This window comes from Scyliorhinus torazame, chromosome 10 (genome assembly GCF_047496885.1).
Source record: "Scyliorhinus torazame isolate Kashiwa2021f chromosome 10, sScyTor2.1, whole genome shotgun sequence".
Classification (NCBI taxonomy): Eukaryota; Metazoa; Chordata; class Chondrichthyes; order Carcharhiniformes; family Scyliorhinidae; genus Scyliorhinus; species Scyliorhinus torazame.
In genome coordinates this window covers 215,894,081-215,915,435 of record NC_092716.1, presented here as the reverse complement: position 1 = coordinate 215,915,435, position 21,355 = coordinate 215,894,081, and the positions used below count along the sequence as shown (strand labels likewise).

The 21,355-nt window shown below is 46.5% G+C and overlaps 1 protein-coding gene across 3 annotated transcripts in view; it reads right to left on the bottom strand.

The window, feature by feature from the left end:
* Nucleotides 1-21,355, bottom strand: part of pik3c2a (phosphatidylinositol-4-phosphate 3-kinase, catalytic subunit type 2 alpha) — a 153,357-nt gene that overhangs the window by 64,126 nt on the left and 67,876 nt on the right. For all 3 annotated transcript variants that reach the window (XM_072466379.1, XM_072466378.1, XM_072466377.1), the window contains 4 exons: nucleotides 19,106-19,252; nucleotides 11,185-11,230; nucleotides 6,506-6,728; nucleotides 3,462-3,584 (listed from right to left, as the gene is read on the bottom strand). In XM_072466379.1, coding sequence (XP_072322480.1) covers nucleotides 3,462-3,584; nucleotides 6,506-6,728; nucleotides 11,185-11,230; nucleotides 19,106-19,252 — 539 coding nt within the window. The remainder of the gene's footprint in view (nucleotides 1-3,461; nucleotides 3,585-6,505; nucleotides 6,729-11,184; nucleotides 11,231-19,105; nucleotides 19,253-21,355) is intronic.

Genomic DNA, 21,355 nt, shown 5'->3' with positions numbered 1-21,355 from the left:
GATGAATACAAATCAGAAAATTATTTAAAAATCAGATAACGGAAAAAATACTTGATGGGGATGGATCAAAAATTTGCCAAAGGAAAGGACAAAGAGATAAATAAGTTTTGTAGGGAAACTGGAGCTACTTTTATGTGAATATTTTAGTGTTAATGCGAAGAGGTCTCAAGAGCATCAACAGGAAAGTTAATCGAACTCCAGACCAGTGAAAGGCGACAAACCACTTGAGTTCATAATTTAGACTGCACCCGATAAAACAAAGCTGTGTAAGCCTGAGCTGGGGCAAACCTTTTCTTAAAAAAAAAAAAAGGGAAATTGCTCAAACGTTTATGGAACTCTATAAACTCACTTCTGCATGTTCCAGGTTGGGAGATATAACACTGCCACCTTTTATAAACATTAAAATTTAACCTGTGTATGGGCAGCATGGTGGCACAGTGGTCAGCACTGCTGCCTCATGGCGCCGAAGACCCGGGATCGATCCCAGCCCATTGTCTGTGTGGAGTTTGCACATTCTCACCATGTCTCACCCCATTGCCCAAAAAGATATGCAGGGTAGGTGAATTGGCCACGCCAAATTGCCCCTTAATTGGAGAAAAAAATTGGTATTGTAAATAAATAAAAATTAACCTGTGTACTTTCCCAAGCACAAATGGCAGTTTACTCCTTTGTCACAGAACTCAACTATGGTTTGAGAAATAAAAACAGAAATTGCTGCATAGACTCAGCAGGTCTGGCAGCATCTGTGGAGAGAGAGAGAGAGAGAGAGAGAGAGAGAGAGAGAGAGAGAGAGAGAGAGAGCGAAACACTAACTCTGTTTCTCTCTCCAAAGATGCTGCCAGACCTGCATTTTCTGTTTTTATTTCAGATTTTCAGCTTCAGCAGTATTTTGCTTTCATTTCCTGGCTGGTTTCAGCTGCCAGCAAGTTGCCCTGATGTGCGGGGTTCAGCTGCCAGCAAGTTGCCCTGACGTGCGGGGAGACAAAATCTGCAACATGATTTATCAATTATTCAAAAGGGAACAGACAAACTGCTGGAGTGATAACCCACACTATACATTGATAGAACAATAATTCCTTTTAACCATTTGCCCGTTCAAAATCTGGACATTATTAAAACACAAAACGAGAAAGCCCATAGGTAGCTGACTGAAAGCCCGCCAAGTGACTTTAGAAAGTACCCTCAATTACAGGGTTTTTCAAACTGCGGGTCGCTACCCACGGGTGGGTCATAGGCAGGTGTTAGAAGGATCAATGAGCTAAGAGTCACTGCTTTCAGAATCCATCAGCCGCTAATGCAGAGTTTCCTAACGTCAGCATTCAGAGACCTGCAGGGAAAATCCTGCCTAAAATGTCAATTTCGTCCTCTCTAGAGAGCAGTTGCTTGACAGATATCCTGGCGGTTCCCACCAACTGACCACCACCACCTTCCCGGCGGCAGCTCCGCTTCAAAGATGTGCCGCAAAACCTTTGGCGGATTCCTCGACCTCTCCTACCCAAATCTGCGGTCCAAGAGTTCGCCCAAATGTAGTCCTTCTTCTCTTCCATCCCCCCCGGACATGGGCCCCATGTGTTTTGCACCAGTGCAGAACAGTGGTCGACATCAAGGGGACTATACATTCCTCTGGGAGACCATCTTGCAGCAGTAAGAGGCCATCATGGAACGGAGGGAGGCAATCAGAGACCTCATCAACGAGCTCAGCAGATACAAGAGTCAGAGTATGTCAACGCCCTTGGTGAACGAGCACAAGGTGTGTGTGTGTGTGTGTGTGTGTGTGTGTGTGTGTGTGAGAGAGAGAGAGAGAGAACACAAATAATTTACGGCGTGATAGTGAAACAGTCGGAATTGGTTGCCAGTGCACCAAGAGCAACATTATTGAAGAAAACAGTCTCCAGAAAAGGTGACTGCAATGGCATGTCTTCTGGTTGGGAAGGCATCAAATAACTGATTGCATTTAAGCCAATTATAAATCAAAATTTTAATGTCCCTATCTTCAGGTTTATGGCTGTTTATTTACAAGAACCACAAGTGGCTCTCTCTGACTGCTATCAGCTCAGTCTTCTTCCTTCATTTCTTTGTTTCCTCAAGGTAGTGCCCCACAATGAATGCAGGTTCACAATTGTTGGCAGCCCTCCAGTATGTCTCATGGGTAACTATCCTTCATGAGTGACCCTGGACAGTGAACATTTATAGATGGGAGGACATCACAGGCATGTATGACCCTGTCCTCACTCAATGTTGACATGAAATCAATGCACCAGAGGCTACTGGATTGTGAATAAGAAAGGGAAAACTAGATTATTTACTTTCCCTCCCTTGCCTGGGGCAAAAATGTTTTAGTGATTCAAACAGTGCCTTGAATAAGAATAGACTGGGTTAGCAAGCCTGATGTTGTCCCTTTTCATACTGACAACACTAGCCCACAACCAGTTGTGTCATTAGGCCAAAGGAAAAGCTGATTAAGTAGCCGGTCAATTGTCGCGAACAAGAAGCATAACTTATTTTAATCCACCTCTTATTTCAACAAGCTAATAAAACTGAAAACAACATGAATGGTTTTCTTGGGGGCAGCACGGTGGTGCAGTGGGTTAGCCCTGGAGCCTCACGGCGCCGAGGTCCCAGGTTCGATCCCGGCTCTGGGTCACTGTCCATGTGGAGTTTGCACATTCTCCCCGTGTTTGCGTGGGTTTCGTCCCACAACCCAAAGATGTGTAGTGTAGGTGGATTGGACACGCTAAATTGCCCCTTAATTGGAAAAAAATGAATTGGGTAATCTAAACTAGAAAAAAAGAATGGGTTTCTTCCACATCTTTGTGCGCCCCCCCCCCCCCCCACTCCATCTCACCACATCTCCATACCCCCCCAACTCCACCTCAGCACTTATTCTTCACAGGACGAAGATGGTGCCATGGCTGCCTTTTTGTTACCTTATTCAGCTGTCCATTCTTCATAAATGAGCTTGCATGGTCAGCAACAGCAGAGGAGTCACCAGCATTACAGCCAAGCCCAAACCAAACCTCACCCAATGTGGTAGCATGAACTTTCCAGAAAAAAAGGCTACTGAATAGTAAGCTGAACCACTGCTGATTTTTTCCTTCACCAAACTTTCCTAAGGATTCTGAGGCCACCTTTAGCACCGCAGAGGGTATAAAATACCTCGGCACATAAGAACTGAATCTGCACCTTCCCGTTCGTTATGGTTTGGTAGTACACCAGCCAATGTTTTTAACCTGCAAGACCATCAGGACAATCCCATGTAATTTCAAGAGGATATATTATGCATAATCCATGCATTTCCAAAAATGTTGCAGAAACATTCAACAGGCGTGTACTTGAACTCCACCAGGGAGTCAAAGACAAGCAATATGAATAACTTCACAATTTCCGACTAACTTTGTATTCCAACTTCAATTTACTTACGAACCACATTTAGTTCCTATAAAAGCAAAGAAAATACTCACAGTTCATCCCACTTGATGTGGTAGAAAAAGTTGCGATAGGTCCCAACTTTCTTAGATTGTACTGGCTTGAAAAGATCCTTCCCATTGTGTGTCAACGAGCACATTAGGAAGTATTTCTCAAAACTGGGGAGAAAGCAAGCACCACTTATCAGCAAAATTACTTTTAAATGAAAGTACATTTCTGAGAGTTATTGTCTGGGAAAAATAACATTTTTCAAATGGGCTACAAAAAAAATAGACTGCATTACATTCAATGTAGTGCATCAAGAATGTTTAATATGGTCAGTCACAAACATTCAAATTTAAACTGCAATTACTCGATAATTTCTAAATCTTTTGTGATAATCTCATTTTAAGTTCCCACCATGTGACAGCCATACCGAGACATTTGGATGGTGCCATTCCCAAGCCACCACTGCCAAAAAAAAAAAAATCAATCTTTTGAATAGAGTAGCATAGAGATACCCAAAAGGTGGCAAGGGGCAGGACATGCAATAGAATAGGAGGGGAAAAAAAATTCTCCTGCAGATTTTTCCTGGCCCACAGCTTTCTCACCCTCCCTCCAAACCACCCCCCCAAAAAAAAAAAAATGCATTGCTCTCTTCCTTGATTTCTCAAGCAGCAGTTTCCCATTGTGCAAATTTAATGAAACAATATACTTAAATCCTAATACTCCATCCACATTAGTGCACCATAACAATTTTAAATGGGAAAACCACACGTGTAAATTGGATCAAGTACAAATAACATTGGCCCGTTTGAATTCATGTTATGGTGAAATACTTAAGCAAAGTGCTGCCCTCCATGGCACAGTCAGAATGTGGTTTGACCAACATGAGTCATGAAAATTATGCCAACTGCGCAGCTGAAATGAGGTAGTCTTGGCAAAAATACATTCCATAAAAATGCTGAATCTCTGCATTTGTAGTGTTATGAAAGGTTGAGCCCCATATATTCTTGCTAAGGAATCTGGGGAACCACATCCAAATCTGTACTCCAAGGTGATTTTTAGAAACAATTTTGCAGTTCAATACAAAGCAGCATTATAAACAAAACAGTAAAACCCCGAGGCCAAGCTATTAAACCATTTGATCTCACCGCTCTGTACATCGAAACAACTAATAATTCAGTTAGCCCTCTTAACTGGAAATCTGGTGCAATCATTTTTCCAAAGTGGGCACAGCTGACTTACTATCCAAGCGCACAGTATTTACTTTTCATGTCATCACGTGACAGCAGGATGCTACCCTCTGCCCCCAGTATTGCAGAATTTGGAAAAGCAAAGAAAGCAGTGACTTGCCGGTTTAGCTTCAGAGCTGCTGGTCCTTTCCCACTCAATGCTTTTAATAGACAAGTAGTTGCTGGGAGCTCAGTAAAGCAGTTGTGTGCTTCCACACTAGCTTTGAAAAAACGTGATGGCCAGAACCAGAACTATCAATAATTGAGAATGGACTTGAAAAGTGGTCAATTGGACATATTTTTGTGAATGTTGGTCAAATTGTCTTTTGAGATTCGTCTGGTCACTTCAAAGTTGTTTAAGTAACAGGACAACACCAGCCTTATGCTTGAATTCAGTAAATTATAAATGGTGCAGCCTAATAATATGGTGTTCATCACCAAGGTACTATAGCACTTTACATACAGTAATAAAGTTCAACACCATTCCGCCACTATGTATGCTAGGGTTCCAACTTTTACGCTTAAACGTGGACTACCTGGACACCTGCGAAAGATTGTGTCACAAACAATGGAAATGGATTTGTGTTTAAATTCCCAGCTCTACCTTCTACATCACAACAGGGTGGGTTATAATTATGGCAATCATGCTGCTCTAAAGAAATAGGTTTCTCATCTGAACAGCAGTACAAAGGAATTATTTGCCAAAGTCAACCTGTCCATATTGGAATGAAAATGCTCTACATAGTCTCTTTGCAGTGAAACTTCTACACAACGCAATGATCCCTGACCATCACAAATCAGATGCAATAAATGCAACAAACCATCACACAAAGGGAAAAAAAAGAGAGGATGAGAATGCAGCAGACAAGCACAAGAACTTTGAAAACTCAAGTGTCCTTTTTACAAGACTTAATTCACAGTGAGCAGTGTCAAGTGATGAAGCGCGAAGTGAAGCCCAAGCATCTTCCAATATCCTTGAACAAAAATTGGATGATGAGACTAATACTTGGTTGGTCTGTGCCACTCCACAATGGAGTGAATAGATTGTGCTCTCCTCTACTGTTAACTCCATCAGCCCGGGACATAACTCTCGCCACAGATGCTGCCAGATCTTCTGCATCTTCCCAGCATTTTCTGCTTGTATTTCAGTTTTCCATCACGCAAATTATTTAGTTTTTGAATCGATTGAAAACGGCCTGGAAACATGCACCATCCTACACTCACTTGCCGGTCTATAGACTCCCCAAACTAGGGGGGAAATAAAGAGAGATAAAATTGTGGAGAAGGATAGAGAGAGAGAAATTACTGGCAAGACTTCAAAAAAAAAAAAAAAGTACATGAGAATATTTAGTTTAGTAAAATGCTATAATGCTTTTAATTTGTATTTTTGATAATCAGTGTAGAGGCTTTCGAACACTTCCAATTGTGGGTTGAATTATTACTAATTTGTTAGTTTTAAATACGCAACTAAAAAGGAGAAACCAAACAGAAGCTAGGAAGATAGAAGCTATTTCAGAATTCTTATGGATCTTACTTTAAATAGGCTGAGCTCCTGCACTACACCCAGGACTTGCAGCATACATTTTTTCCTCCAGATTTTCAAGTAATAGATCTTTTTGGCAGGGGTGATTCAGAAGGGATTTCAAAATCTAGGTCACAATTCCTCAACTAAAATAGAACACACATAATTGAACACCATGGACAAGGTAACCCAGTTGCGCCTCACCTTCAATCTAAAAAAGCAGCAATTCCAACGACTTTAATCCATTTTCTATATTGTATTTTAAAATTTGCATTACATCCAGGACAGATTACTTCCTGTAACACCAATGTAGATAGTACTAAAGGCTTCCCTCAACACCCACCTGCTGACCCACGCTCCTGGAATCCTATGTGCTGCAAACAATGTAAACTGCAGGTGTTCAGTGGTGGTCTGCGCTTCCTTTGTACATTTTGTGCTCTGTGGCAGATTCCCAGTTGCACCTGTGTTTCTGCTAAAAGAACTCAGGTACAGTTGTAGCAGGTCGTAGACAGCCAACGTTAGAGCCTGGATGCTTGCATTCACAGGATTTACTGCATGTGAAGATTCTGCAATCAGAAGAACAATGTTTCTTCGTATATGTGCAAAAAGAATTAACAATACTTTTGCGATCCTGCTCGTGTTTGGATGTTTACGAAAAACTCCCCACTGGATTGATTCTTCATAATTTGCTAACTAGAGAAATAGGTCTGCGTATTGCATGAATTTTATTAATAGAAAAGCATTAAAGCCCATTTTTTAAAAATGTGTTTGCGGGATGTGGGAGTCACAGGTTCGGCCAGCATTTATTGCCCATCCCTTGTTGCCCTTCAGAAGGTGGTGGTGGTGAGTTGCCTTTCTTAAACCCCTGCAGCCCTTGAAGTGTAGGTACACCAACTGTGCTGTTAGGGAGTTCCAGGATTATGCCCAGTGACAGTGCAGGAACAGCGATATATTTCCAAGTCAGGGTGGTGAGAGACTTGGAGGGGAACCTCCAGGTGGTGGGGTTCCTAGGTATCTGAACAGAAAAGGAGTGCCTGCCCGTCAGGATTCAAGCACATCAGGATTTGCTGTTCAGGTACAGAGTAAAAGTGTTTATTCTCCCGAAAACATGTTGCAACTTTGCTGATACACAAAGAATAGGTATTGCATTTATATAGCACCTTAAAATCAGTGAAATGTACCAAGGTGCTTCAGAAATTTATGAAATATAAATGGAGAGTCAAAGAATAAAATATTAAGCGGGTTCAGTGTAATTAACAAGAATCTTGGATGAATCAACGGAGGTCCTCAAGAGGAGGAGAGGTCATGGGATTTAATGAGGGAACCTTGGAGCATAGGATCTGGGTGATGAAACATATGGCCACTGATGGTAGGAACAAAGGAAAAAGGGTGTACGAGAGGAATGAAGAGTTCTATGAGGGAGTAGGTTGGAGATAGGGAAGGCCCATGGAGGGATTAAAACACAGATGAAAATTTTAAACAATGCAACATGAAGCCAATACAAGTCAGTAAATAAAGGGATACTCGGAATTTGGTGTTAATATGCAGTTTAAGACGAGCTGCAGTTTCGAGGATAGATCACCCATGAGGACAGCTTTAGAGACAAGGAATGGTTAAGGATTTTACTGGTAGAAGCGGAGATAGAATCTTGTCTCCTCTGGCCTCCCTGCAGAGTGGTACTTGACAGAGGGAGGCAGCTCACTGTTAGCTGGCAGCAGGACCTTCTGATTCCACCGCTCTCAATGGATTTCCCACTGAATCCACTCCACGCCCCCGGAAAACCCGTGGCACGGGTACAGTAATGGCGGGACCAGAACATCCTGCCGACGTGAAAGGCCAGAAGATCTAAGTAATCTCTGCAATCGAGACAATACAGGGGGGCAAACTCAATTTAGGGTTTTCCTGAGCGGCACGGTAGCACTGTTGCTTCACAGCACCAGGAACCCAGGTTCGATTCCCAGCTTAGGTCACTGTCTGTGCATCAGCACGTTCTTCCCGTGTCTGCGTGGGTTTCCTCCAGGTGTTCCAGTTTCCTCCCACAGGTACTGTAATAAGTGCTTGTTCGGTGAATTGGACATTCTGAATTCTCCCTCGGTGTATCCGAACAGGCGCCAAAGTGTGACGACTTGGGGATTTTCACAGTAACTTAATTGCAGTGTTAATGTAAGTCAACTTGTGACAATAATAAAGATGATCATTATCACGGGCAATGAGGTTATGAACAGCCTAGTTCGACCACCGACTGCCCCACTCCTCCAAGCCTGCTTTCACTTTGTCTTACTACTCAGATCACTGGGAGATTGATTAGTAAGCCAGAAAGATAAAGGGAGTTTTATTCTGCATCTAACTAATAATAGTAATAATAATAATAATAACCTTTATTGTCACAAGTAGGCTTACATTTACACTGCAATGAAGTTACTGTGAAAAGACCCTAGTCGCCACATTCTGGCACCTTCTCCGGTACACAGAGGGAGAATTCAGAATGTCCAATCCACCTTACAGCACGTCTTTCATGACTTGTGGGAGGAAATTGGAGCACTCGGAAGAAACCCACGCAGACACAGGGAGAACGTGCAGACTCCGCACACGGGGAGAATGTGTGGACTCCGCAAAGACCGTGACCCAAGTCAGGAATCAAACCTGGGACCCTGGCATTGTGAAGCCACTATGCTACCATGCTGTCCTGATGCTGAACCTAAACCGGAGCAGTGTGCATACAGCTGGTAATAAAATTGGAAAAAAACTTCCAACTCCCAATTCAGATAGCAGTCACCTTCATACGAATCCTACCACAGAACGAAAAGAACTCTAGGATAAAGTATTACTGATCTGAAGCAGTCTGTTTCTGTCCCGATGAGTAAATAAGTTTAAACAAAACAGAGTATCACGGGATCTAGTTTCTTCAGAGAATACCAATGAGTGCCAGGCTGGTAAAAGCAGATAAACATATAAGACATGTACCAATTATTGCTGCAGTTAAAACAGGATCCAAACTCACAAAAGGCTATCCTGCCAGAACACAGCCACACCTTCAATAAAGTCAAACAGATGTGACCATGTTTATTGCCAAACAAGGTAAATCCAGCACCTAACATCTTGATTTCCTCCAGTATTTTTTTGTTCAATAGTGACAAATAGAAGTTAAAAAAAAAACTATTGAAAACTGGACTGCATGGATTTGGTTATATACAGGACTGCCGACTGAACATGTGCTGTAATCAGAATTTGGTTAGCCAGAATCTGGAAACGAATTCCAAATATTTATGCCCAAGGAAAATAATGTGCAAATTGCTAATATCGAGCCGAATAAGACATCTGTAATCTTATTCTCATGTACTGCATTTTACAACTTATTTTTAAAGAATGGTGATGTGATGATGTAATTCAGCTTTAGTCAGTCAGAATGAGATATGAAGAACTCCCGACAGGGACTGGTTTGGCTCAGTTGGATAGACATCTGGTTTGTGATGCAGAACAAGGCCAACAGCATGGATTCAATTCCTGTACTGGTTGAGGTTATTCATGAAGGCCCCCCCCTGAGCTGTGGTGATCCTCAGGTTAAATCACCACGTCAGCTCTCTCCCTCAAAAGGGGAAAGCAGCCTGTGGTCATCTGGGACTATGGGGACTTGATTTTATTTTAAATGATGGTTAATGATATGCTCGCCATATCTGGGCATGATCTAGAACTCACCATTGGAGGAGGCCAAGTATATTGCAAATGGATATCGCACCTTGGCCTTTCCCGCTATTTTATAGGCATGCCCAGATCCATGCTGGGCTCAACGCGGTGGTTAAATCGCACCCGTTATCTTTTAAAAGTTGCCTGTATGTGTTCTTGCTCCTGTAAGACCATAAGACATAGGAGCAGAATTAGGCCACTCGGCCCATTAAGTCTGTTCCACCATTCAATCATGGCTGATATTTTTCTCATCCCCATTCTCCTGCCTTCTCCCCATAACCCCTAATCCCCTTATTAATCAAGAAACTATATCGGTCTTCAAGACACTCCGTGATTTGGCCTCCACAGCCTTCTGCAGCAAAGAGCTCCACAGATTCACCTTTGCTGAAGAAATTCCGTCTCATCACTGTTTTAAAGCATCGCCCCTGCCGTCTTGGTTGTGCCCTCTGGTTCTAGATTTCCCTACTAGTGGAACATTCTCTCCACGTCCACTCTATTCAGGCCTCACAGTATCCTGCAAGCTTCAATAAGATACCCCCTCATCCTTCTAACTCCAACGAGTACAGACCGAGTCCTCAACCGCTCCTCTTATGACAAGCTCTTCATTCCAGGGAACATTCTTATGAACCTCCCCTGGACCCTTTCCAAGGCCAGCACATAGTTCCTTAGATATGGGGCCCAAAAATGCTCACAATACTCCAAAAGGTGTCTGACCAGAACCTTATACAGCCTCAGCAGCACATCCCTGCCCTTGTATTCTAGCCCTCTCGACATGAATGCCAACGTTGCATTTGCCTTCCTACATGTGACTCTCCACAGCATAAGGCTGATTTTATCTTTCCTCTGAAGTGGTCTAGCCAGCCACTCAGTTCAAGTTGAATGGTTGGGAAAATAAATGCTGGCCCAGCCAGTGACGTCCTCATTTGAATTTTAAAAATCTCAGTTTTGGCTTTCTCCCCGTAACTGAAGTTCCTCATCATTGGCATCCTTCTCGTAAGTCTTCTCTGCACCCTCTCTAATGCCACAGCGATGGATCCACGGTGCTTCCTGAAGTGTTTTAGAACTGGCCATCAGACTCCAACTGAGGCCCAATGAGTGACTTATAAAACAGTTTAACCGATCTGCTTTGTCATTGTATTGAAGTGATAGGGTTTAACATAATGTGAAGAAAGGCTTAGAATAGGTTTTCAGGAAGGGGAGGACCAAGAGAAAAAATAACCACATCAGTCTCAACAACTCAGCAGCGGAGACACTCGAGGCAATTCACAACTTTGTGAAGTGTTTACACAACAATTAATTCACAGGCAACTGGAAAATTTTGTCTGGCAGATGACATACCATTCTTTGCACCATTAGATGAATCACCACTATCTTTTGATTTGACCTGTCGATAAAGAACAGACCATAATTAGTTTCAAAGGTTAGGATGAGATGAATCCTTTTGTTAAGGTGTGAAATGAAATACAGAAAAAAAAATAATAATTTAAAGGCATAACAGTTTAATCCCCCACTTCAAAAGTCGTGCGGTTTAGCCAGCTTATAATTCAGTTCAACCTGAAAATGGCTTTGTTTGAGAGTACTTTTTAAAAAGTTGGTACAACTTGCATGTCTACAGTGTCTACTGTTAAAAATAAATCCAATCGGACTTCCGGTTCCGGCTATGACCAGCTAAGCCGCACGTTTCGGCACCTCCCGTTTCAACGGATTTTGGGCTCTTATCGGGAGCCCCAACGGAAATTTTTGACGGCCAAACCCAGTGTGAGGCGACAAAGGAAGGAGTCCCCTCGGGTGTGGATGGAAAGAAGCGATAGTAGTGGCCAGATTGCGGAGGATCCTCTGGAGCAGCGGCAGAGAAGAGAAGGGAGAAGCAAGATGGCGGCTGAGGGAGCCAAGATGGTATGGGGCCCGGAACAGCAGGAGTTCCTCCGACGATGTGTGGAGGAGCTCAAGAAGGAGGTGCTGGCGCCGATGTTGCTGGCGATTGAGGGATTGAAGGAGACGCAAAAGACCCAGGCGATGGAGCTCAGTGGAGTGAAGGCAAAGGCAGCCGAAAATGAAGACGAGATACAGGGCTTGGTGGTGAAGACGGGAGACGCACGAGGCACTGCATAAGAGGTGCATGGAAAGGCTAGAAGCCCTGGAGAATAGCTCGAGGAGGAAGAATCTAAGGATTTTGGGTCTTCCCGAAGGGACAGAGGGAGCCGATGTTGGGGCGTATGTGAGTACGATGCTCCATACTTTAATGGGAGCTGAGGCCCTGACGGGCCCCTTGGAAGTGGAGGGAGCATACCGGGTCCTCGTGAGAAGACCAAAGGCAGGGGAAACACCGCGAGTAATAGTGGTGAGGTTCCACCACTACAAGGACAGGGAGATGGTCCTGAGATGGGCTAAGAAGACATGGAGTAGCAGGTGGGAGAACGCGGTGATCCGCGTGTATCAAGATTGGAGTGCGGAGGTGGCGAGAAGGAGGGCGAGTTTCAATCGGGCCAAGGCGGTGCTCCACAGGAAGAAAATAAAATTTGGAATGCTGCAGCCGGCAAGACAGTGGGATACACACCAGGGCAAACACCACTACTTCGAGACGGCAGAGGAGGCGTGGACATTTATTCAAGAAGAGAAGTTGGACTAGATTTGAGGAATTGATGTTTGGAAAGAAGTAGCGAGGTGGTGGCAAAGAAATGCAAAGGGGGGGAGAGGGGGAGGGCTTATCTGTAAAAATGTTAGACGGGAGAATTTTTCTCTTTCCCTCCCCCCCCCCCCCCGCCAGTGGGGAAGGGGACAGGGAGGTGCGCCACTAGGGGCGGGGCCGAGAGGGAAGCGCAGGGTATTTTTCCCGCGCTATGGAAATCGCGGCGGGAAAAGTGGGCACAGGAAGGAAGGGGGCCTCACACGCAGGGAGGTCAAGGGTAAACGGGGGAAGCCGAGGTCAGCCAGAGTTTGCTGATCCCCGGAAGCAATATCGGGGGAGCAATCAAGCTAGAAGGGAATCTAGGGGGGTGGGGGGTGGGGGGGGGGATGGGGGATTAACTGGCTTGCTGCTGCTGAGGGTAAGGGGGAGCTGTTACGGGATGGGATGGTCGGGACGGGAGGGCGCCGTCTGGGGGACAAACGTGTGCGTGGGACCCGGGTGAGGAGCTGGTTTAAAAAAGGGGATGGCTAGTCGACGATGGGGGGGGGGGGGGGGGGGGGGTAAAGGACCCCCTAACCCGGTTGATCACATGGAACGTGAGAGGGCTGATTAATAGGGCAAGGATATTTGCGCACCTAAAGAGATTGAAGGCGGATGTGGTTATGCTTCAGGAGACGCACCTGAAATTGGTGGATCAGGTCAGATTAAGGAAAGGATGGGTGGGACAGGTATTCCACTCAGGCTTAGATACGAAAAATAGAGGGGTGGCAATACTGGTGGGGAAACAGGTATCGTTTGAGGCTAAGACCATAGTGGTGGACAGTGGGGGCAGGTATGTGATGGTGAGTGGCAGATTGCAAGGTGAGGCGGTGGTGCTGGTGAACGTATATGCCCCGAACTGGGATGACGCGGGTTTTATGGAGCATATGTTGGGGCGCATCCCGGACCTAGAGATGGGAAATTTGGTAATGGGGGGGGAAACTTCAACACTGTGCTGGACCCAGACCTGGATCGGTCCAGATCTAGGACCTGGAGGAGGCCGGCAGCGGCCAAGGTGCTTAAGTGGTTTATGGAGCAGATGGGAGGAGTAGATCCCTGGAGATTTGCTAGACCGAGGAGTAAAGAGTTTTCCTTCTTCTCCCACGTCCATAAAGTATACTCCCGGATAGACCTTTTTGTCCTAGGAAGAGCGCTGATCCCGAAAGTGGTAGGAACGGAATATTCGGCTATAGCCGTTTCAGATCACGCCCCACATTGGGTGGATCTGGATCTAGGAGAGGAGAAGGAGCAGCGCCCACTTTGGAGATTAGACATGGGACTGTTGGTGGACGAGGGGGTATGTGGAAGGGTGAGGGGATGTATTGAAAGATACCTAGAGGTCAATGATGATGGAGCGGTCCAGGTGGGAGTTGTATAAGAGGCGCTGAAGGCGGTGGTTAGGGGGAGCTGATTTCCATAAGAGCCTACAGGGGGAAACAAGCAGGTAAAGAAAGGGAGAGACTGATTGGGGAGATGCTGAGGGTGGATAGGCAATATGCGGAGGCCCCGGATGAAGGGCTATACAGGGAAAGACAGAGACTTTGACCTGCTGACCACGGGTAAGGCGGAGACGCAGTGGAGGAAGGCACAGGGAATACAATAAGAGTATGGGGAAAAGGCGAGCCGCTTGCTGGCCCAGCAACTTAGGAAGAGTGGGGCGGCGAGAGAGATCGGAGGAGTTAGGGACGGGGAGGGAAGAATGGAGCAGAGAGCGGGGAGGGTGAACGGGATGTTTAAGTCATTTTATGAGAGGCTGTATAAGTCCCAACTCCCGGAGGGGAAAGAGGGAATGATACACTTCCTGGACCAGCTGGAGTTCCCGAGGGTTGAGGAGCAGGAGGTGGCAGGTTTGGGAGCGCAGATTGAGGTGGAGGTGGTGATTAAAGGAATTGGGAACATGCAGGCAGGAAAGGCCCCGGGACCAGATGGGTTCCCGGTGGAATTTTACAGGAAATATGTGGACCTACTGGCCCCACTCCTGACAAGAACCTTCAATGAGGCTAAGGAAAGGGGGACACTACCCCCGACAATGTCGGAGGCGACGATATCGTTGATCCTGAAACGAGACAAAGACCCGCTGCAGTGCGGATCATACAGGCCCATCTCCCTCCTAAATGTAGATGCCAAGTTACTGGCCAAAGTGATGGCGACAAGGATAGAAGACTGTGTCCCAGGGGTGGTACATGACGACCAGACAGGGTTTGTTAAAGGGAGGTAATTGAATGCCAATATACGAAGGTTGCTGGGAGTTATGATGATGCCCCCACCGGAGGGGGAGGCGGAGATAGTGGTGGCGATGGATGCAGAGAAGGCATTTGATAGAGTGGAGTGGGATTACCTGTGGGAGGTACTGAAGAGATTTGGATTTGGAGAGGGGTTTATCAGATGGGTTCAGCTCCTGTACGGGGCCCCATTGGCAAGCGTGGTTACAAACAGGCAACGATCCGACTATTTCCGATTACATAGGGGCACAAGACAGGGGTGCCCCCTGTCCCCGTTACTGTTCGCGTTGGCAATCGAGCCATTGGCCATAGCGCTGAGGGGCTCTAAGAAGTGGAGGGGGGTGCTCAGAGGAGGAGAGGAACTTCGGGTGTCATTATATGCGGATGATTTGCTGCTATATGTGGCGGACCCAGTGGAGGGGATGCCAGAGATAATGCAGACACTCAGGGAGTTTGGAGAGTTCTCGGGATATAAATTAAATATGGGAAAGAGTGAACTTTTTGTGATGCACCCGGGGAACAGGGCAGGGGGATAGACGATCTGCCGCTGAGGAGAGTAGCAAGGGATTCTCGATATCTAGGGATCCAGGTGGCCAGGAACTGGGGAACTTTGCATAAACTTAACTTGACGCGACTGGTAGAGCAGATGGAAGAGGACTTTAAGAGGTGGGACATGGTGCCCTTGTCATTGGCGGGCAGAGTACAGGCGGTTAAAATGGTGGTCCTCCCAAGGTTTCTTTTCGTGTTTCAGTGCCTCCCCATACTGATTACAAAGGCCTTTTTCAAGAAAGTGGACAGGAGTATTATGAGCTTTGTGTGAGCTGGAAAGACCCAGAGGGTAAAGAGGGGGTTCCTGCAGCGCAGTAGGGACAGAGGGGGACTGGCACTGCCGAGTCTGAGTGACTATTATTGGGCCGCCAACGTGTCTATGATATGTAAGTGGATGAGGGAAGAAGAAGGGGCGGCGTGGAAAAGGCTGGAGATGACGTCCTGTAAGGGAACTAGCTTAAAAGCACTGGCGACGGCGCCGTTACTGTTCCCCCCGAAAAAATACACCACAAACCCAGTAGTGGTGGCGACTTTGAAGATTTGGGGGCAGTGGAGGCGACATAGGGGAGTGATGGGTGCCTCGGTGTGGTCCCCGATAAGGAACAATCACGGGTTCGTCCCGGGGAGGATGGATGGGGGATTCCAATCTTGGCAGCGAGCAGGAATTGGGAAGTTGAAGGACTTGTTCTTGGACGGGACGTTCGCGAGTTTGGGAGCATTGGTAGAAAAATACGGGTTGCCACCTGGGAATGCAGGACAGAGTGATTTCGGGGGCATGGGTTGATGAAGGTAAAGTGTCTGATATATACAGGGAAATGAGAGACGAGGGGGAGACGATGGTAGAGGAGCTGAAGGGTAAATGGGAGGAGGAGCTGGGAGAAGAGATTGAGGAGGGGCTGTGGGCAGATGCTCTAAGTAGGGTAAATTCCTCGTCCTCGTGTGCCAGGCTTAGCCTGATCCAATTCAAGGTTCTACACAGGGCGCATATGACGGGAGCAAGGCTGAGCAGATTTTTTGGAGTGGAGGATAGGTGCGGGAGGTGCGCGGGAAGCCCGGCGAACCACACCCACATGTTTTGGTCATGTCCGGTATTGCATGGGTTCTGGGTGGGTGTGGCAAGAGTGAACTCAAAGGTGGTGGGGGTCCGGGTCGAACCGAGCTGGGGGTTAGCTATATTTGGGGTTGCAGAAGAGCCGGGAGTGCGGAGGCGAGAGAGGCCGATGTTTCGGCCTTTGCGTCCCTAGTAGCCCGGCGAAGGATTCTACTTATGTGGAAAGAAGCCAAACCCCCGGGCGTGGAGGCCTGGATAAACAACATGGCAGGGTTTATAAAATTGGAGCGAATAAAATACGCACTAAGGGGTTCGGCTCAAGGGTTCACCAGGCGGTGGCAACCGTTCCTTGACTATCTCGCAGAGCGATAAGGGAAAACAGGAAAGACAGCAGCAGCAACCCAGGGGGGAGGGGGGTGGGTGTATTCAGTGTTTCTTTTTTTTTTCTCTCCATGAGAGTTGTTTATATTTAATTTTTCAGTATTATTATTTCTTTTTTCTTGTTCTTTTTCTGCACTTGTTAGTTTAATATATTGTTTAAATAACGGTCAATGTACATTTTGTTACAAAGTTGTAAAAATGGAAAATTCTTTTTGATCAAAAATCTTTAATAAAATATATTTCAATAAATAAATAAATCCAATCTACCTTTAAAAATAAATCCAAATGATTCCACAATTGAGGACCAGACCTTAAAAAAGTGGCTGGAGAACGTGGCTGAAGGAAAGTTTTAACATAGCATGGGAAGGTGAAGAGAAAAAAAATGATCGAGACAGATTGGCGGTTTCAGGGACATGGTCTTCATGGTTGAAGGCTTTGCCGCAGCTGGGTCGAGTATACAATTGACAGGATAGAATAATCAAATCCAAAGCCTTCAGTTCTTTGACACTCATTACAATCCTTTTACTTAGAAGGCCATTGGAGACTTCAATTCTAAATTCCTTAACAGAATGTGAAGATTTACCATAAAAGCCGAAAAATACTGGATAAACTCAGCAGGTCTGGGAGCATCTCTGGAGAGAGAAACAGAGTGACCATTGAGTCCATATGTCTCTAAATAATTGAGTCGTATGGACTCAAAACATGAACTTGATTTCCCTCTCCCCAGACACTGCCAAACCTGCTCAGATTAACCAGATTTTCGGTTCTTATTTCAGATTTCCAGCAGACAGTATTGATGACGATGAACATCTTGCCAAGGTCATCCCCACACCCCCACTACTTGCCTTCAAACAACCGCGCAACCTCAAATGAACCATTGTTTGCAGCAAACTACCCAGTCTTCAGAACAGTGACCACGACACCACACAACCCTGCCATGGCAATCTCTGCAAGACGTGCCAGATCATCGACATGGATACCACTATTACACGCGAGACCACCACCCACCAGGTACGCGGTACATACTCGTGCGACTCGGCCAACGTAGTCTACCTCATACGCTGCAGGAAAGGATATCCCGAAGCGTGGTACATTGGCGAGACCATGCAGACGCTGCGACAACGAATGAACGGACATCGTGCAACAATCACCAGGCAGGAATGTTCCCTTCCAGTCGGGGAACACTTCAGCAGTCAAGGGCATTCAGCCTCTGATCTCCGGGTAAGCGTTCTCCAAGGCTGCCTTCAGGACGCGCGACAACGCAGAATCGCCGAGCAGAAACTTATAGCCAAGTTCCGCACACATGAATGCGGCCTCAACCGGGACCTGGGATTCGTGTCGCATTACATTCATCCCCCACCATCTGGCCTGCGAAATCCTACCAACTGTCCTGGCTTGATACAATTCACACCTCTTTAACCTGGGGTTACCCCATCTCTGGATCTGTCCAGATTTAATCACCTGCTAATGGTCGCATTCCAAGCATTGTTTGGCATCTTTGAATTTGTCTATATATATGTGTGTTTCTGGAACATACCTCTTCATTCACCGGAGGAAGGAGCAGCGCTCCAAAAGCTAGTGACATCGAAAAAAACCTGTTGGACTTTAACCTAGTGTTGTAAGACTTCGTACTGTGCTCACCCCAGTCCAACGCCGGCATCTCCACTTCAGAGATGATGGAATCCTCAACAATCAGATGATGCCAGTCCAGCAATACAATTCTCTCTAATATTTTATGTTGCCATCATATTGGAGTATTGTTTCGGATTGTTCAAGACTGATACTCTAGTCGAATGGCTCCACACGAATGCATGGAGATAGATTTCAATGGCCACGAACCATTGTATCATGCGTCTAACTGAACAGGGACTCCTAAGCCAACAATTCTTTGATGGCCAGAAAAGGGTCAAGGTTAAAAATATATTACTCCACCCCAAGTGACACAGACATTTCTTCATCTGAACCAAAATCAACTATGCCGGGTTTTTGAAAAAATTAGCAGGACATGATCACCTGACTGTAGAGAAACATTTGCCATCATACATGATTCGACGAAGCATGATGCTAGCATGATAAAAGCAGTTATGCCAAATACCACCCAACTAGCTTTGTCCTTCGGATCATTACTTGCCTCTTGCATGTGTAAACTACTTTGTTCAAACACTGCACTCAGCTGAACGCTTTACACCCTGCAGAAAGAGGCACATTACTTTATATTTTATTCTTGGGCAAGAAACAGAAATCAAATGTAGCCAATCATAAAGATAGATCAGCAGGAAACTTTACTTTAAACATTTAAACTTCCAGGAAAATAGCCAGCCTGCTACTGGCAGACTTGAGAGAAGAGTGCTTTCAGCAAGTGGATTAGAAATGAACAAAAAACCTTACCTCAACAGTTTTATTTTTTGGTAGATTAACAGCACGTTTTAGTTTTTTTACAGCGTCAGTGACAGCCTTGGTCTCTGCACCATCCAGTGCATTGCAAATATCCTTTACAGATTGGATAATCTGTTCCACCATTTTGTACTGTTTCCCCTGGTTAAAATTAAGACAGGAACATTGTACATAATTGCTACGGCGAACGGTACATGCATAAGCGATAGCCTTAATTGAAGAAAATGTTAGAAGCTCCATGTTCATATTTTTATTCCAATAGAAGACAAAAAGGTGCAACTAAAATGCTACACTGAAGTATTCCTTCTGCATGTGTTAATATGGGATTAGTCATGCTGCTGAATTCGGCTGATTAAAACATGTAAACAAAAAAATTAAAATATCCAGGGGAAAAAGAGCCCCCCCCCCCCCCACCCCCCCCCCCGGAGGCAGAGGTAGCAGCTGTCATTGTGGGCAGTAAGAGAAGGAAGACTGCTGTCAAACATAGGGGGACCAATGATCCCCACTGGGCTGGAAGAATAAGTTGCCACTGCTGTCCTAGCCCCAGTTCCACCTACCAGCCCTCAGGTTCCACCCCGCCTCCCCTGCCAAATGACTGGCTGTCACGTCGCACCCTCCCCACACCTGATCTGAATGCTTGTTTCTCAGAACCCAATAGCACCCACCAGTAAAATTCCTTCATGTCCAGGTGTGGTGCCCACAAATGCCACCTGCTATAGACGGCCAATCCATCAAGCATGCGTCTCACAATGCCCTATCTTCGTTCACGCAAGCGAGGATATCCATAATAAGCGGGAAAGAGCCAAGACTGTGCCCGGGGGGGGGCCCTTATGAGGAGCGGGCCCTGGAAATCACAGTTGTCAGAGGAGAGCACAGTCACCGACAGTTGGCCTGCGCCACAAGAGGGGAGGATCCACTGCCCATTCACGCAGATGGCCTGTCTCAAGTGAGTTGTTCATGACAAGACAAAACGATCCTTCCCCCTCGCTGACCACGTCAATTCTCTTGCAGGATCTCCATCTGATGGGGCAGGGCCATCCTGGGTCACCCACCCCATCTCAAGTCACCGAATAGACCAGCTCGAGGAGAGCACAGAGGAGACCACCATCGACATGTCATCCCCACCTTACACCAGGGCACAGGGACACACCTGTGGGTGAAATTAGTGGACAGGGCACAATTTGGAGAGCACCACACAGTTGCTGATGCAACTGTGGAGGCAGGAACATCCAAGGTAGTCAGCAATCAGAAGTCTGCTGGATCCCAGGACTCAGCTGAGGCCCAGCCATATGCCAAGCCTCTGGACAAAGTTATTCCAGAGCTGATGAAGATGATAGGACACAGCCGTGACATTCCAGAGGGAATGTCAACGACATCCCAGTGAGCGCATAGCTGATTGGAGGAGTCCTAAAGGCTACAGGCACAGGAGATGAAGCCGACAATGCGTGGTATCGAGGCCAACACTGCTAGGGTGGCGAGGGCACTGTAAAGCCTGGAGCACAAGGTCAGCATCTTTGGTGGTCCCCAAAGTATGGCTCAGTCTGTGACAACCTTGGCTGAGGGCCTCGACATCATGTCTCAGTCACTGAGGGACGTGTCCCAGACACAGGTGGACATTGCCGAGGCACGGCAGAGCATGGTCCAGTCCCATGGGGAGTCCAGGACTGGCAGAGCCAGATGAGGAGAGATCTGCCCCTCCACCCTATGGAGACCCCAGGGTCTTATGGGCACCATCAGGGATGAGGCGACGCTGGAGGCCAACCCCGGGCCTGCCACCAAAGAGAAGATGGAGATATCCAGTTCTTCTGAATCCCGACACAGCAACGCCAGTGACACTGCTAAATCTGCCGAGGCCCTCCAGAGGACATCCGCCAAGGGCATTAAAGGCCACAGGGTGCGGAAAGCAGCAGGCCTCCACCTCGAATATGCCTCCTGGGGACATACCTAGATGCAGCAGTAGACAATGAAAGATCAAGGCTCACTGAGCAAAATGGGGGGGGGGGGGGGGGGGGAAAGAAGGAGAGAAGGTTCTGGAGGGTACAGCAGACCACCACAAAGTGGGTGACCTTCTTTGGGGGGGGGGGAGGGGGAAAGAGAGAGTACTGCACACCCCCCCCCCCCTCCCCAAGGTCCCCTCAGCAACCATTGCTTCAGCTTCATGTTTTTAAAAAGGAGCACTAAACAACGTCCTGATAATGAGGGTTAATGATATGTTCACTACGGCAGCAGAGTGGTTAGCACTGC